The 16,481-nt window shown below is 38.3% G+C and overlaps 1 protein-coding gene across 1 annotated transcript in view; it reads right to left on the bottom strand.

Annotated features, from left to right (window-relative positions):
* Positions 1–16,481, bottom strand: part of helz (helicase with zinc finger) — a 101,157-nt gene that overhangs the window by 56,552 nt on the left and 28,124 nt on the right. Inside the window, exons 12-15 of the mRNA XM_041784415.1 lie at positions 14,284–14,554; positions 6,736–6,862; positions 6,381–6,593; positions 1,989–2,119 (exon numbers count right to left, since the gene is read on the bottom strand). Coding sequence (XP_041640349.1) covers positions 1,989–2,119; positions 6,381–6,593; positions 6,736–6,862; positions 14,284–14,554 — 742 coding nt within the window. The remainder of the gene's footprint in view (positions 1–1,988; positions 2,120–6,380; positions 6,594–6,735; positions 6,863–14,283; positions 14,555–16,481) is intronic.

Here is a 16,481-nt window from a genome sequence, read left to right as displayed (position 1 = left end):
GCCTTCACCTTCTAATGGAGAGGAAAAAATGAAGATATTGCCTCACATAAAGTGAACTAGTTTATTAAGCTAACTGCATTAGCTTCACATCAGTATTTGCATATTAATAAGGACAACTGCATTTTAAGGAGATGGGAAACTACCAGATACACTTTAAAGATGTAAAGCCCAGTCAGAGGTATTACATTTCACTCTTCAGTTTGTGAATATTCTGAAATTTTTACTTGGCCAACTAATCCCTCTTTGAATATTTAAGCTGTGTGATGTGTGATCCACTTGGTCAACTCTTCAGTTTGGTGAATCTGAAATTAATTAGGAATTAATATTAAATATATAAAAGAATCACATCCCTGATAAGCTCAGACAATGAACAGCATGTTTGTAACACCACTGTTAAAGACACATATTTAATTTTGTCTAGTTATTAGTACCACAAACAAAGCAACAGGTGCAAGAATCTGGGCATTTCAAAAATATGACATAACTTTCAGCATATAGGAACATTTAGCTTGATGCTTGATTTAAAAAAAAAAACAAACAGTACTTACTAAATTGAGGTTACATTTCTGACCCTCTATACTTTCACATCTAGATGTTTTTTTTTTTTAAACAGCACTGAGAAGTTTAGTTTAGGTTGAAGAAACTAACATGTCTCGTAGCTCTGGTACTCTTGCTATTGAAGTTAACTTTTCTTCTTCCTGATTTATGTTGTGACTGCTTCTTTCTCTTCTTTGAAAGTGCCTGAAATGCACTGAAAAATCAGGAAGAAATATTCATGGTTGCATGTGGACTCCGGATTGGAACCTGACATTTTTGCCTAACCGCCACTGTGGCTGGTGGATTCAAAAATCTACCAGTCATTACATTTTTTACCAGCCACTTTATCATAATCATCAATAAAATGTTAAAAGGTTTGATATAATAGCCAAGGCTTATAGTAGTTAGAGTTAAAGACTATGCATTACACTGCAATGTTTCAATGGCTTTTTCCTGTATTATGATGTCAGAATTGTCAAAACTAAATATTTAGCGTACATTTTACTAGACAGTCTGGCTGCAGTCCGTAGATCTCAGGCAGCCTCTTTGCAGGCCGTTAATGTCAGACCCCATCTCCGTCAGAGCTGAGGCGCCGTAATTTGCTGATAAACATATTCCTAGTTTTAGATTTGATTTCAAAATTCAACTTTATTCAACAAACAAAGTCAGTTAGCAGTTAGCTTTAGCAACATGAACTTTGGCAAATGTAGCTAGAGCTAACGTAGCTAAAGCTAACATAGCTTAGTAGCTTATGTAGCTAACATTACATCTGTAGCTTTTTTAGTATAGATACGTTGCTACTTAGCTTATGCATCTAACAGCTGCGGTTGATACGTAAGTATATTTTTGTGTAGGACGAGCTTTTTTCTATGAGCAGACTGTTTACTCAGCTTTATTTAAAGTTTCATAATCAGGTTTTGCATGTCAAGGTTTTTGACTTTTAACTTATATCCCAAACCTTACCTTAAGCCTTACCCCAACCTAACCAAAAGTTTAATCCAATTTTATTTTGAAATCTTTTAGCGTATATTTCCGTTCCGACATATGCAGCCTCTCCCAGTAATGGTCTGCAAAAAGGGCTGTCTAAGATCTACACCCCATCACGATTTTTGCAATCTCACATCAGAATTTAGGCCTTTTTTGACATTCTTAGTGAAACTTTGGTTCATAGACACCTTTAGCAGATATACCATTAGTAGTACTAATCTTTGGGTACTGACTTAAACTATGATCATGAAGTTGGTAGGAACAAGCAGAATAGTGGGACTTTATGCCGCATAGCATCACAAAATCATTCCATTATGTTACTTTTATTTACCTACCCCAGTAGCTGGTAGGTTGAGCAAATCATCTGTCACTGCTCAAAGTACCAGCATTTGGCTGGTGGTGGGTGCTTATTTTCCACTCTGTGTGGAATGTGCTTGTGGCTGTGTGAATGTTGTAATACACACCTGTTGGGGCTCCATGGGATTGTGGGGACAAGGCTGACATCAGGGAAAAGGATGGTGTTATCTTTGATGCGGTCCAGGGCGTAATGCATCTCACAGAGCGGCAGTCTGTTCAGCTGGAACTGGAGCTCCACCTGATAAAGAGCCATCACAGAGAGATCAATCCAAAATATTATTTATTCATTCTTTATCTAACCACAACTTTTTATCCATCTAAAGACTAATAGTACAATGCCGACAGCAATAAAAATGTAATCAAATGATTTAAAAATGCATTTATATAAAAGGGTCTTATTATAAAGTTAATGCAAAACATTGCATAATATGAAATAAGTGGCAAAAAACTGTTAACAGTTTTAAATATCTATAGGTGTTTCTTCCTGAACCAACTGTTAAAGAATAACACTGCCATATCTCTTCTTTCTCCATTATATATTGTAGTGCTGCACGATTTGGTACCAATGTGTGATTTAAGCTATAGTGGACAATATTGAGATTTGCTATTGTGATTACGATATAAGACATATATTGTAGCATGAGTCTAACTAATTGGTTATCAAAGAAAACCCAGAGAATAACGATAGTTTTTAAGTGTATATTTCTCAATTCAAAACAGATATTAAGTAGCATATAAAATTTAAAAAACCTGAAGCTTCTACAGTTCTGCTTGTAAAATAACTAATTATTTTTCAAAAAAATATATTTTTCCTATACTGAAAATAAATGAACTTCTACAAAGTGCAGTAGTGGTACTTTTGTAAACTTAAAGGCCTTTCTACTGGCACTTTGGTAAACCTTTAAAGAACTACTTAATATGAAAATAACTGCAGCCTTTTATATATTATTATTATTATGTAACTGCCAGCCTGACATCAAGATTTGATTATTACCTGACTGATAACTTATATTATGCAGTATGGGAAAAACAGAAAATAAATTAAGATAAATTCAGTGCATTTAAAACCCGGAGCCAAATATCCTAATAGGAATATTATAAAATTACACCTACCAATGTTAAATGTCACACTGGACATTTATGGTACATTTATTTAGCATTAGAGAATATACTGTATTAATCTCACAGTCTTTTTAGCCTGGTGACACAAATTTGTCTTTTTCTTGTATTTCCACATCATGTCAAAATCAAAACCTCAACCTATAGCTTCACCAACAAAAATCTTTTTTTTTTCTTTTTTTCCGACATAATTATTTGCAAACTGAATAAAATAGAATCACTGGCTTTACATATTGTATGTCTTCCCAATATGTTGCTGTTGCTGTGGCAAACTGAGCAACAGACCTGCAGCTCTGGTAAAACACAAAAGAGATGAAAGAACAAAAGGAGATCACTGACACCATGTTTACACTACTGTTGGTAGCAAGGGTGGCAGCTCGGCCGTTGCTGAATTGCAACAACAGATTTTTTTTCCTCACTGAAGTAACACAGCACATCACAGGAGGGGGTCGTTGCTTTCATCTATTTTTTCAACTGGTGGCCCTCTTGTGAATGGCGTGTTGACACTCGGTGGTAGTTAATAGTCAATGTCAAGCATGCATGGAGGCCTGGTTTTCTATGAGAAACATTGTAGAGAACAGAAGGTAGGTCTATCTACATAAAAATGAAGAAAAAAAATCATCCCAACCAAGAGATTGTTGCATAATAAGGTAAGTTTGCAGCATTCATACTATAGCAGAGTAGGCTGGAAAGTTGTCTACTTTTACTGTGATTTCTTGTGAAGCCCTGGGCCATTTACATTTCTCTTTAATCCTTTGATTTAAACAATTTTTATGTAATCACTAAGATTTGGTTTCCCCTGCTGGAAGCTTTGTCATCTAACAAAGACAAGCTCCTTACAGGTATGCTATGAAATATGCACCATTTAAGGGCATTAGTGAAGAAATCTGCAGGAGACGGAAAAAAAAGAGACGTAAAAAGAACTTTGAACTCAGTAAGGAGGAAAGTAAAGCAGAAAGACAAAGCAAGAGGGAGATAGAGAATGAATACAGGAGCAGGAATGTCTGAAATTCGCAAGAGAGAACAAAACTCGAGGGCTATGAGGAATATTACTGAACCCATGGAAGAGATGAGGAAATTAAAGTGTGGCATATAAGCAGGTCAAATAAAAAGACTATGCTCCCATGGTGATTGGACAATGGTTGTACTGATAACTAATAACACAGCACTGAGATTTATTTGTAGACATTCACACTCAAAGTAAGAAAATAAAATCAAATGCTGAAGGGGCAATCATTCAATAACAGTCAATTAGAGAACCTTGGATGAATGAGAGCATCTATTTGATTTTAACACCAGCTGAACGTTTACTTTATTTTCAGCGTGGGAATTCTCACAGTACAGCTCTAAACTTTCATATTTTGTCATATAAATTGTAATAGACTAGATATATTCACATATCAACATACTGTTAAGACTCAAAACGTTTCTGTACACGTATTCCATCAGCAGAAGAGCTGTACTGGCAGCGGTTTACATAATTAAGATGTAGTTATTTTTCTAGAAGTACTTTCAGCTGAAATAAAGCTGTTTAATGCTTATTCCCTACTGATTTCTGTCACTCATCCTTTCTACAACTCTGCAGCTGGACCAGCAGACTTACGCTGCATGTGACTTCAAATGCAAAGCCTTTACAGCCCGCCCACCAAGTGAGGGCACGGGCGTCTGTGGAAAAGCAAACTATTTTCAGGTTTAGCATAACCAAATCATGCCAAAACGTAATGAATCAAACCGGACCCCTGATGGAAACACGGCTATGGTGGCCACCATTACAGAACTGCTACTGGAAATTATTGTTCTGATGCTGTTCCTAGTTCATAGTTTTTTCTGCTTACTAATTCTCTTCCATCAGCTGTGCATACTATCACCCAAGTTCCCTCCATAAAGTGTCCATCAGCAGAAACAAATCCCTTCCATACACATTTACATGTCACTGATGGAGCAGTAGTAGTAGTAGCAAGTGTCCGAAGACACTTCAAGAAGTGCCACAGGAGCTGGGGACTTAACCCAAATAGAGAGACAACCCAGTCTACCCCACAATTTATCTGGATTGATTTTCAAATCACTGGACAGTTGAATCATGATCTCATCTCAGTTTTGTTGATTTGGTCTGTAAGTTGGTTTTCATTATACAGTTAAGATGTGGTTTTGTAACAGATTCATAGAAATATTTTTTAGAGTCTTTTTTATTTTTTGAAGCCATAGAGTACAGCAGAAAAAATAAATAATTGGAAGAAAGTTTCAGTGAGCGGGAGTTTTTCTGCTGCTGCCAACTGTGTTCACTCCAAACTATGAACCAAATAAAAATGTCCTCATCATAAAGTTATACATGGCTGTTTTTATTAGGAAATGATAACCACAGTATTTTCCTCTGCACCATCATAGGTGGTAGCAGCTTTTGTAACTGAAGCACACACAACATTGTGCCCAATTAAATGTCCTCATTCATACTCCCTGTCAACGCATTAATTCCTTTATTTGCAGTAAGGGTGGGCAAAATGGACAAAAAGATATCAAATTTTTTTAAGACTAGATCAAGATCACCATTTTAACACAATTCTTTATCATTCTGATTTTTAAGTTACTTACCAAAAGTCACTCTTTTTCGCTATTTAATTTTCAAATGCATAAATACTGTGTTTAAAAGTCATTTTCTTTGATTCAACAACAATCTGTTGGTCAATTCCTGACCCAAATTATGGTCGTCCCCCAGATTATTTGAACCACCAAAGCATTCACCTCTCTGCTTTTTGATCTATTTTACAGGGCCAATTTGTGCATTTTCTTCACCACTTTATAATCCGGGCGTCTTGGACAGGTTGTTAATTATGTTGTACTGCAAGACCATTTGTTGTTCCGGACGTTCTAAAACACGCCCAAGTTTTGACAATAAGCTAATGTTGCAGTCAGGCCAAAATCTGGCTAAATTTGGGTCTGAGCAGGCCTTTAAAGGATGCAGAACAGTGACCTTGGTATCAAGGGCGGTCCGCCCTGCTGCACACTGAGAATGTGAGGAGAGAGAGCTGCAGGCTGAGACCACATGGAGCAGTATTCATGTACATAATGTACAGAAATCGATGAATTACACGTTTTAATAAGGCTGACAGTTACATTCTAATGGATGATTTGTTTATTATTAATTTATTTTCTACAGGGACCATGTACAACAAAAAACCTTAATGCTTCCATTTGAAGCATTGTGTACCAGAGTTAGCTTGAAGTTAGTTTACATCTGCAGTCCCTTGGCAGGTCAAAATTGAAACATCAGTTATAAAACATCACAAAGAAATTGAAATAAAATCTAATCTAAGTCAACTTTAAAGTCAGGAAATCTGGTTAAATCAAGAAAGACATCATTCATCCCTTTGTGTAGTCCCCACCTGTATTTCTCTGTCAGGTATCAGCCCCAGCTCCTCACAGCACTCTTTGCAGATCCTTAGGAAGATGTAATCCTTGGTCTTCTCCTCGATCACAGCCTCGTAAACCCTCTCTTTGACACCAGGTGGTGGCTGACAGTTAACACCCTCACGGCCCAATGGCAGCAGCAAAACTGAGTTTACCTTGGTCATCACCAGCCGCCCAGCCAGTGTGTCCTGAGGAAAGAAAAGGGAATTTTTAGGAGACCGTCCCATTACCTCTATGCTCCATATGCCAACAAGTATTTTTTATTCCTCTTTAACGAGGAAACTAATGAAGTTTGATTATAGAAATTTCTAATGCCACAGATCCAGTTACCTCAGAAAGTGTTTCAGTGAGTTTGAAGCGTGCAAAGAGCTGTCCGTTCTGAGCATACTTTGCTCCAACAGAGATGCCAGTAAGCATAAAGCTGGTGACAAGCTGCAGGTTCACTTTGATGTTAAACCTTCAGGGACAAAGAAGGACAGACAAGGACATATGGTTTAGCTACTGACAAAAACAAATACAAAAAACTGTGGATATCAGTGATACTTGGTTTAAGAGGGCCAATTGCAACATCTTCCTTTCAGACCATATCCTGCTACTGGAACCTCTCTGCTTTCTTAAAATATTAACCTATCGTTGCATTTTCAATCCAAGTTTCTGTATTTCACACACAGGACAATAGGACTCTCAAGCTAGGTTCAACTCGTCACTTAGTAACCGAATTTTTACTGAACCAGAGTGGTGAAAGAAGAGCTTTTATATGGATTACAAGAGGAGATGTGATTGATGATGAGCACCAGCAGACAAATACCTTCTTCAGCACTTTTCTCTTAATCAGCCCACATTTTCACTGTTCACTGTGCATGCATCCCTGAAGGCATCTGAACAGTGTGTGAGCTTTAAATAACTACAGCGGGCCAAAGCCAAAAGCTCCAGGTCTACAGATATTGGCAACAAATCAGGTAAATGCTGTTTTTTTTTTTTTTTTCATTTTTAAAAGTCTAGATTTTTAGATGGTCTGCATAGATTTCTAGGAGAAAGACAGAATGTCTTTTAAAGCACTGAAAAACCAAAATGTCTTCACTGTGGAGGATGTTCAAAGTCAAAACATACACAAAGACTCTGCCATGGTCTGAAGTCATGAGTATATATATTCAGTGCATTTCTAGACTTTCAAAAAAATGTGCAAATGTGGATTTTGTGGCGATGTTTTTGAATGGCTCAGAAACTACGCTGATAATAGAATACAATGTGTTTGTTATACTGGCCATGAATTAATACGAAATACTACCCCAATACCAAAAAAGTGACTGTGATGGCAGCAACACATCCTAAAAAAGCAGGGGCAGGGGCAGGGCCCTGTTTACTGTTGCGTAGCATCCCCTCTTCTGGGAGGTGAGGAGACCAGTTGCTTGAGTTTTGGGACGAGAGTGTTGTCCCATTTTTGATGCTCAACAGCCCTGCGTCTTCTTTGACAGATTTTTCGTTTTATGATGCTCTAAATGTTTTCTGTTGGTTAAAGATCTGGACTGCAGGCAGGACAGTTCAGCATCTGGACTTGAGCCATGCTGTTGTGGTGGATGTAGAATGTGGTTAAGCACTGTTTTGCTAAAATATGCTAGGCCTTCCCTGAAAGAGACATTGTCTAAATGGGAGTATATGTTGCTCTGAAATCTTTTATATACTTTTTCACATTGGTAGTGTAATTCCAGAAGTGTAAGCTGTCTACACCATAGGCACTCCATACAAGGGCTGGGCAATTAATTGGAATTTAGATCAAATCAGGATATTTCCCACCACAATTTTTAAATTTAAGGATGCAAAATTTCTTTGACTTGAAATGTGGTTTGAAACACCAGTGTAATATATTTCTTGCAGCAGAGATGTTATGCTCTACACACCATACAAACATTCACATGTTCATTGAAAGACATACAATCATCGTTCCTTTCAATATAACAATCCATATTGAATTTGCAATGAGTCAAATAATTGCAATTAGGTATACACTAAATTGCCAAAAGCATTTGCTCACCTGCCTTGACTTACATATGAACTAAAGTGACATCTCATTCTTAATCCATAGGGTTTAATATGACGTCAGTCCACCCTTTGCAGCTATAGCAGCGTCAACTCTTCTGGGAAGGCTTTCCCCAAGGTTTAGGAGTGTGTTTATGGGAATTTTGACCATTCTTCCAAAAGCGCATTTGTGAGGTCACACACTGATGTTGGATGAGAAGGCCTGGCTCTCAGTCTCCACTCTAATTCATCCCAGAGGTGTTCTACCGGGTTGAGGTCAGAACTCTGTGCAGGCCAGTCATGTTCATCCACACCAAACTCTCTCATCCATGTCTTTATGGACCTTGCTTTGTGCACTGGTGCACAGTCATGTTGGAACAGGAAGGGGCCATCCCCAAACTGTTCCCACAAAGTTGGGAGCATGGAATTGTCCAAAATCTCTTGGTATGCTGAAGCATTCAGAGTTCCTTTCACTGGAACTAAGGGGCCAAGCGCAGCTCTTGAAAAACAACCCCACACCATAATCCCCCCTCCACCAAACTTTACACTTGGCACGATGCAGTCAGACAAGTACATTTCTCCTGGCAATTGCCAAACCCAGACTTGTCCATCAGATTGCCAGATGGAGAAGCGTGATTCGTCACTCCAAAGAACGTGTCTCCACTGCTCTAGAGTCTAGTGGCGGCATGCCTTACACCACTGCATCCGACGCTTTGCATTACACTTGGTGATGTATGGCTTGGATGCAGATGCTCAGCCATGAAAACCCATTCCATGAAGCTCTCTACACACTGTTCTTGAGCTAATCTGAAGGTCACATGAAGTTTGGAGGTCTGTAGCGACTGACTCTGCAGAAAGTTGGTGACCTCTGCGCACGATACGCCTCAGCATCCACTGACCCTGCTCCATCATTTAACATGGCCTTACACTTCGTGGCTGTGTTGCTGTCGTTCCCAATCACTTTGTTATAATACCACTGACAGTTGACTGTGGAATATTTAGGAAATTTCACAACTGGACTTGTTGCACAGGTAGCATCCAATTACAGTACCTTGCTGGAACTCACTGAGTTCCTGAGAGCGACCCATTCTTTCACAAATGTTTGTAGAAACAGTTTGCATGCCTGGGTGCTTGATTTTATACACCTGTGGCCATGGAAGTGATTGGAACACCTGATTTCAATTATTTGGATGGGTGCGTGAATACTTCTGGCAATATAGTGTATTTTCAAAATTGTTCTGCCTTTGTATAATCGACCGAATATTGTGCTTTTATAATAAAAATGATTTATTGATTGTTTATTGAGAAATACACAAGATGAGCAACTTAAAAAGTTATCATACTGAATCACAATTGCAATACTGGGGTTAAAAAAGAAAAAAAAAACAAAAAAAACAAAATTGGATTAATTTCCCATATCGCTCAGCCCCACCCCAAACCATCAGAGACGCAGGCTTTTTGCAGACAATACCAACCTTCTAGTAGCAGACACTTGACAGCTCTCCTTAAAGTCTTTCAAATTACTATATTTGATTTTGAACTAATACACCATCATTAAAATTTAAAAAGTTTCATATCGTTTTATTTATTGAGAAATATGATGAAGAAAAAACTTTACATTGACAATGATGAACTTAACCAAAGTTTCATCCACACGTTTTTTTTGGTATTCAGATTGATCACAAAGTCAGCTGGAAAGAAGAATTTGTTGGCTTTGTCTGCAAAAAACGTTGCTTAACTCATTGAGAGCCATTGAGGTATATATACGTCATTTAAAAACAGCGCTCGAGTGCCATTGACATATATACGTCAAAGTGTTTTTTCGGCAGCTGGCACAAGGGGGCGCTCTCACGCTCCCTGTGAGTAATTTTGGGGCTTCTGGGATACGTAGTCAGAACACTACAGTCGGAAGTGACGGTAGATCAAACATCAGAGGTGGAGACCCTGGGGTCAAAGAGTAGAGTGATCGTTACGGAGGTAATCTAAGCTAAAAGTTCTAACTTAGATGCTGGAAGAAACTTTAAACTTTTGCCTGAGAAATCGCTTACTCACTGAAACTGACAGTGAACTTAACGACAGCAAATCCAGGGATCGACGCTTTAATTCATCCATCTATGCTGACCAAGAGGCTAAAGAATGCTGCGAGGTCTCCCCCCGTGCATCGGAGAGATAAGGCAGCCTCTCGCCAGCTGGATGCATACAGCAACAAGCAAGAGAGGATGTGGGCGTATAGGGAGGTCCTGTGAAGGCCGTCCAGTTCCAGAGTGTGAATAGCATGACAGTGACTGGAAGCATTGTTATTTATTTTACAATAAAATAACATTTGTAATACAATTTTCAGATGTCTTTTATGCTATTGAAGGCAAAATTATAACGTACAAATCACTGTTCTGCTTGACAGACTCTCTTTCACAAAAATGCATTTTCTCAGCTTTCTAGAACCAAAAATGCTGGCACAAGCCACTTTCCATTTTATAAAAAGGGCTGGCACTCAATGAGTTAATATCTTGAAACTTAAAAAAAATGGGGGGGGGGGGGGGGGGGTTAAAAACACTTGCTTTTTGTAAAAGGTTTTATTTACACATATTTGTCATATTGTAATATTGTTTGTTCGAGTACATTCCAAGAACAAGCTTCAGTGTTTTTTATATTGCCTTTTACATGCATTTATGAGCGTGGTTTTCATATAAGCCACTTGTAGGCTTCTACCACAGCCTCACACGTTTCTTGTGTTTTTATGTGCCTTGTACTCCAGTACGTGAGTAAAAAAACATACTGGTACTAAGAGTTTTATAGAGTATCACTGTTATTCCTTATTCGCTGTCATTTTTAAAAAGCTCTGCAAATTCTCCAAAATGCACGGCCCAGTAAACAAAGCTCAATCAACCCAAGAAAGCAGTCAAATTGTTTTAAAATGTTTGTCCTTGAGAGGAAACAAGTGCTGATACAATGCTCATCTGTGCTCATAACTTAAAGCACTTTTGGGAAAATATGTATTCAATCCCAGATTGTTCCAGTTTGTCTCTCTGGCTCTGCTGCATCCAAAATGATGAAACAGGAAGAAATACTGGTGATGAACTCTGATGGGTGACTGACAAACACAGATAAGAGAACAGATCCTGTATTTGTAGGCCAAACTAAATTGACTGTCAAAGGTTCTTGTTATGTTTGCATCAGTCTTCTAGTTATACTTCTGGAGAGGGTAAACACTGGCAGAGAGCAATGCAGGCTTTGGGTTCAGTGGAAAGATACCACTCTCATCAAGAAAGATGATGATATTACTCAGGGAGAAATTCTGACAAGAATCTTTCTTTAAGTTAAAGTTTGTATATTTAGATTTTAAAGTGTATGCCATGAGCAGGGAAGCCAATTCTTTACCATAATTCCCCTGCTTAAACTCAGTCAGTCATGATATGCATACAAATCCCCTTGCACATGGGGTTAATAGGTGGAGAGTTTATGTATGTGCATGTTTAATGAGGCAAATTTAAAGAACACTTCATAAAGTAGGTGATAACATACAGTTATCCATAATTTAATCCCTTACCTACAAAGTTATAATATTAGAAGATCAATTTTAGAGCAAAGAGTAAAGCTCTGCAGTGGGAGAAGGTCCACTGTACTTGAATCATTCTGTGAAGAATGACTGTGATCTTTCCTTGAAGAAATTACCTCGGACTCATGTTGGTAAATGGTAAAGAAAATGAATCAAGCTCATTGTGACAGACACTCTCTCTCTCCCCCGCTTTCAAACACAAAGCAAACTTTCCAATGAAGGCCAAGTCTGACACCTTGTGGCGGCTGGAGATCCACTTAATATTCACACTGCTTTACTTCAGACTGGTTTCCACTCTTTACTCCTAGCACACAGCTTAAAGATCTTAAAAATATGTGTGTATATGTGTATAAATATCTAACGGTAGTTAAAAATGCAGCCAGCAGTTAAAATTAAATGTACTGTTGAAGAAGAGAGTAGTTACAATCCTATTTCCTAAAAAGTTGGGACACTGTGTAAATTCCGATCAATTATGATAATCAGGCCAACAATTTAATTCAATATCACGATGCATCACAATTTATTTCAGGCATCCTCCATTTTCTATATAACTGTGCATGGCTACTTTTTATAAATGAAAGAAGGCCGCCTAAAAATACATACTCCCAGTGTAAATGTTAATATTTTACAAATCCAAAGTGAATAACATTAATAATAAAAAATATTGGATTAATATTCTTCTCTCATTAAGTAAAAGGTGTTTATGAAAAATAACTTACGAAAGCATATTGAAATGGGTGATACTAGATGATTTCAAAATAGGACTAAAGGTTGAGATGAGTTTTTCCCTTTTTCTTAATTAAGTAGTTAACTTGTTTTCCAAAACAGCCGAAGGAATCAGTTGCATATCAAAATGGAACACCTTTATCACCTGCTTCTCTCATTTCTTCACTCACTCTCACACATCTCTTATTTAATGACGCATATGAACTTTAGATTGCTGTGTTTAATGTGTCAGAATTCTAGTTAATCGATCATATTGGGCTCTTACTTTGTTTATTTTCTGTGTCATCGTATGGCATGTTCACTACACAGACGTGTGTTTTGTCTTGACATTTTCTGTTTGTCCTCAATTAAAATGTATTTTCTTGCTGTCTTCTAATTCTCTCTGACTTGCTTCGTGTTTGGTGTTTCCTTTAGCAGACCTCACTCAGCAGACTCCCGAGTATCTCTAGGATGACGTGCCAGCACACTCTTAAGAAAGGAGTTGATTGGTTAAGTAGCATCACGTGTGGCTAACGCTACTGCAAAGACATAAAAAGCGGCACCATTTCAAACAGATTACCATTAAACAGCATTGAAAGCAGCTCTGTTTGGAAGGAAACAGGTTATTATTTGAGTATTTACAATAGGTCCAGCTGCAGGGGGAGAACACACAAGCAGCGTTTGTTTGCATCAATAATGAGCTGCTTCTGCACTGATGCAGAAACATCCATGTCTGCAGCACAATGCATCGTAATATTTTTGACTCCATCATATAAATGAAATAGCATTTGATTAAGTTGAACCTAACAAATGCCTTTGCTCGTAAAAAATGATAACCTTATTTTGAATGTGATGCCTGCACAAAATTTTAAAAAGCTGAGACAGGATGATTTTTACCACTCTGGCAAGTTGGACCATCTCGCTCCTCTTTAGCCCAGAGTGTTGTCTATGTCTATGTTGTCTATGTTCCAACCCTCATCTATGGTCAGCTTTAAGTAATGGTCGAAAGAATGACACTGTGAAAACCAGCATTCAAACTGAGATTTCTCAAAAGGGTGTCTGGGCTCAGCCTTAGGCCTAGTTCAGTAAAATGATGCTGACTGTGATCCAGTTTGTCACAGTGCACAAAGCTGGTTGCAAGACAGATCAATTGGAAATGGAACGCTCATTTTGAGAGGCTATTAACACTAATAAATACTTGTTCAAAGTACAATATTTTATTAGATAGTATATCTAACAAAATACTGTACTCTGACCACATTTTCTGGAAGCTCAGGGATACTGACTTAAAGTTGCAATACTTTCTTTAAATTATTGCCATTGTTGGTATTATGATCAAATATAGGGTCTCAATTTTTGAATTAAAGGATTCTGGTTTTTGTTTAAATGTTATACAAAAATCTAACTTTTTAGGAATTATAATGTACTGATTTTCAATTTAAGATTGTAGGTTCACATTTTCCTGTTTTTTGTATCTAAATATTTTTCAAATCTCTAACATCCATCTGTGTTGTTTAGGCTGTGCTCAGAATTGATCAAATTTAAAGAAAATCTGCTTTTGGATCCCAGTAAGAGGAAATCACGAAAAGCTGCTAACTCACTTGCTGACTTCCTTGTACTGTGCAATCTCTTCTATGTAGAGCAGGTCATGCAGTCGGGCCTGGTAGTTGTCTTTGGTAAGTGACTTGTCTAGGACCGACTGGGTGAAGAGCTGGTCTGCCGACAAAGGGATCTGATAGCGGGAGAGGAGGCTTCGCTCCAGTTCAGCCATCGCTTCATTGGGGACAAATTCTACGATGGTCTTGCAGGAAGAGTCCCAGCGCTTAGCCGTGATCAAGAGCTGCTGCCTGGCTGCCATCAGGTGTTCTAAGTCTAAGAAGAGAGGATGAGAGGATGAGAGAGGTGTTCATGGATGGTATTAATTCTTTAAATACTCGTTAAACCATACGCTGACCAATAATAAGCACAATAAACACCTTCCTAAAGCATTTTAAATCAGAAAAACAAAAATCACAATACCCACTATTTGAATCCTAAGAGTTGTATAAAACTCTGCCTTGACCCACACACTGATGGAGGCCTTTATAAAGTTAGGAACTTAAACACATAGCCGTATTAACTTCATGAACTGAGCAATCAATGACTTCAGTACCTTATACACATGAGGATGGAATTATGACACCCACCCCCCATGAAAATTTAATTCATTTAAATGTATTTCTCAAGTGCTGATAAACAAAACAAAGACTTTTCAATACAGCGTTTTCAAACATCCTAGTTTTATTTTGGAGACTAAAATCATTCTACACACAGAAATGAAAATATTCCACAAAAACCAAACGCTATCAGAGTCAAAATCATTAGCCTCCCTGATGCTACCAGTAAATAGTGTCTCCTTTTTGCTGGATAACAACCTGCAGTCGTCTGTTGTAGTTTTCAAGTCTCTGACATGTCTCCTGAGGAATCACAGCCCATTCTTCTTTGGCAAAACTCTCAAGCTCCTCCAGATTTGATGGCCTTCTGGCATGGACCTTCATCTTGAGTTCACCCCAGAGTTTTTCAAAGGGATTTAAGTCAGGGCTTTGTGCAGGCCACTCAATAACGCTCACTTTGCTCTTCTGAAGATAGTCCTTGACCAGGAGTGACATATGTTTTGGGTTGTTGTTGTGTTGGAAGAAAAAGTGACGGCCCAGACCCAGTTTAGCTGCTGACTGCTTCAGGTTTTCTTTCATAAATCTCCACATGTCCTTCTTTCTTCATGTTTCCTTCCATCTTGACAAATTTTCCCGTTCCAGAATGCACTGACGCATCCCCACAGCATAATACTCCCACCACCATGTTTCTCCGTGGGGACAGTGTTCTTTGGGTGACACGCCTCTCCCTTTTTTCATACAAACATAAGCAATGTCTCTATGGCCAAAGAACTCTAGTTTAGTTTCATATGAACAAAGGACACACTTCCAGTATTTATAATTCTTCTCCAGGTCCATACTTGTGTACTACATACAACCTCACAGTCCATTCCTGCGTAGGGTTCTAGTAATGGTCTTCTTTGAGACTACAAATCCTGACTTGGTTACGTCATTCACTAGAGTCATGGTAGTTGTTCTGGGGTCTTGAGACACATCTCTTAATAGTTTTCTTTCTAGGGTCTTTGAAATCTTTTTCCTCCTACCTCTGCCAGGCTTGTTCTGAATTGTGTGGCTCTTACTGAATTTCTTGATTATACTTCTCACTCCAGTTCCTGACACTTGGAAACGCTGTGATAACTTTGTATTTCCTTCTCCTGCTTTGTGAGCATCAACAATTCTTTTTCTCAAGTCTAAACTGGTTTCTTTTGTTTTTGGCATGGTGCCTTCTCAAGTGGCAGCTCAAACTCTTTGTGAGGCTTTTATACTGTGTGTAAACTGGGAAATTACGCTGTGTTCCATTTGTCAGCATAACTCGTATTCCGACTTGTTTTTCCCACTTCCGACTGGAAGAGGCAAAAGAACGTCTCTCCGTCATATTTACAACTCGTGAACTCAGTCTTGCACAGAGCACCCCGACCTCCGCGTCACAACATGGTGGCACAAAGTATTAAGTGTAGTAAAAACCTGTTTTCTGAACCTTTTGCTGTTTCTCAGTGCATTTCTTAGAAATTGTAGACACAGCACTACCCTGCGGTTGCATGTGTGCAGCAACAGTCTATTCATACATGAATAACTGTGCAATGTGTTTCTTTAAAGGTTTATCAGCTAGCAACTGATAAATGTTGCTAAAAACAATGACAGGCTAACGCAAGAATGGCTTCTGACAT

Source organism: Cheilinus undulatus, linkage group 4, assembly GCF_018320785.1.
Source record: "Cheilinus undulatus linkage group 4, ASM1832078v1, whole genome shotgun sequence".
NCBI lineage: Eukaryota > Metazoa > Chordata > Actinopteri > Labriformes > Labridae > Cheilinus > Cheilinus undulatus.
The sequence above is the reverse complement of the archived record's forward strand: the minus strand, read 5'-3'. Positions and strand labels throughout refer to the sequence as shown.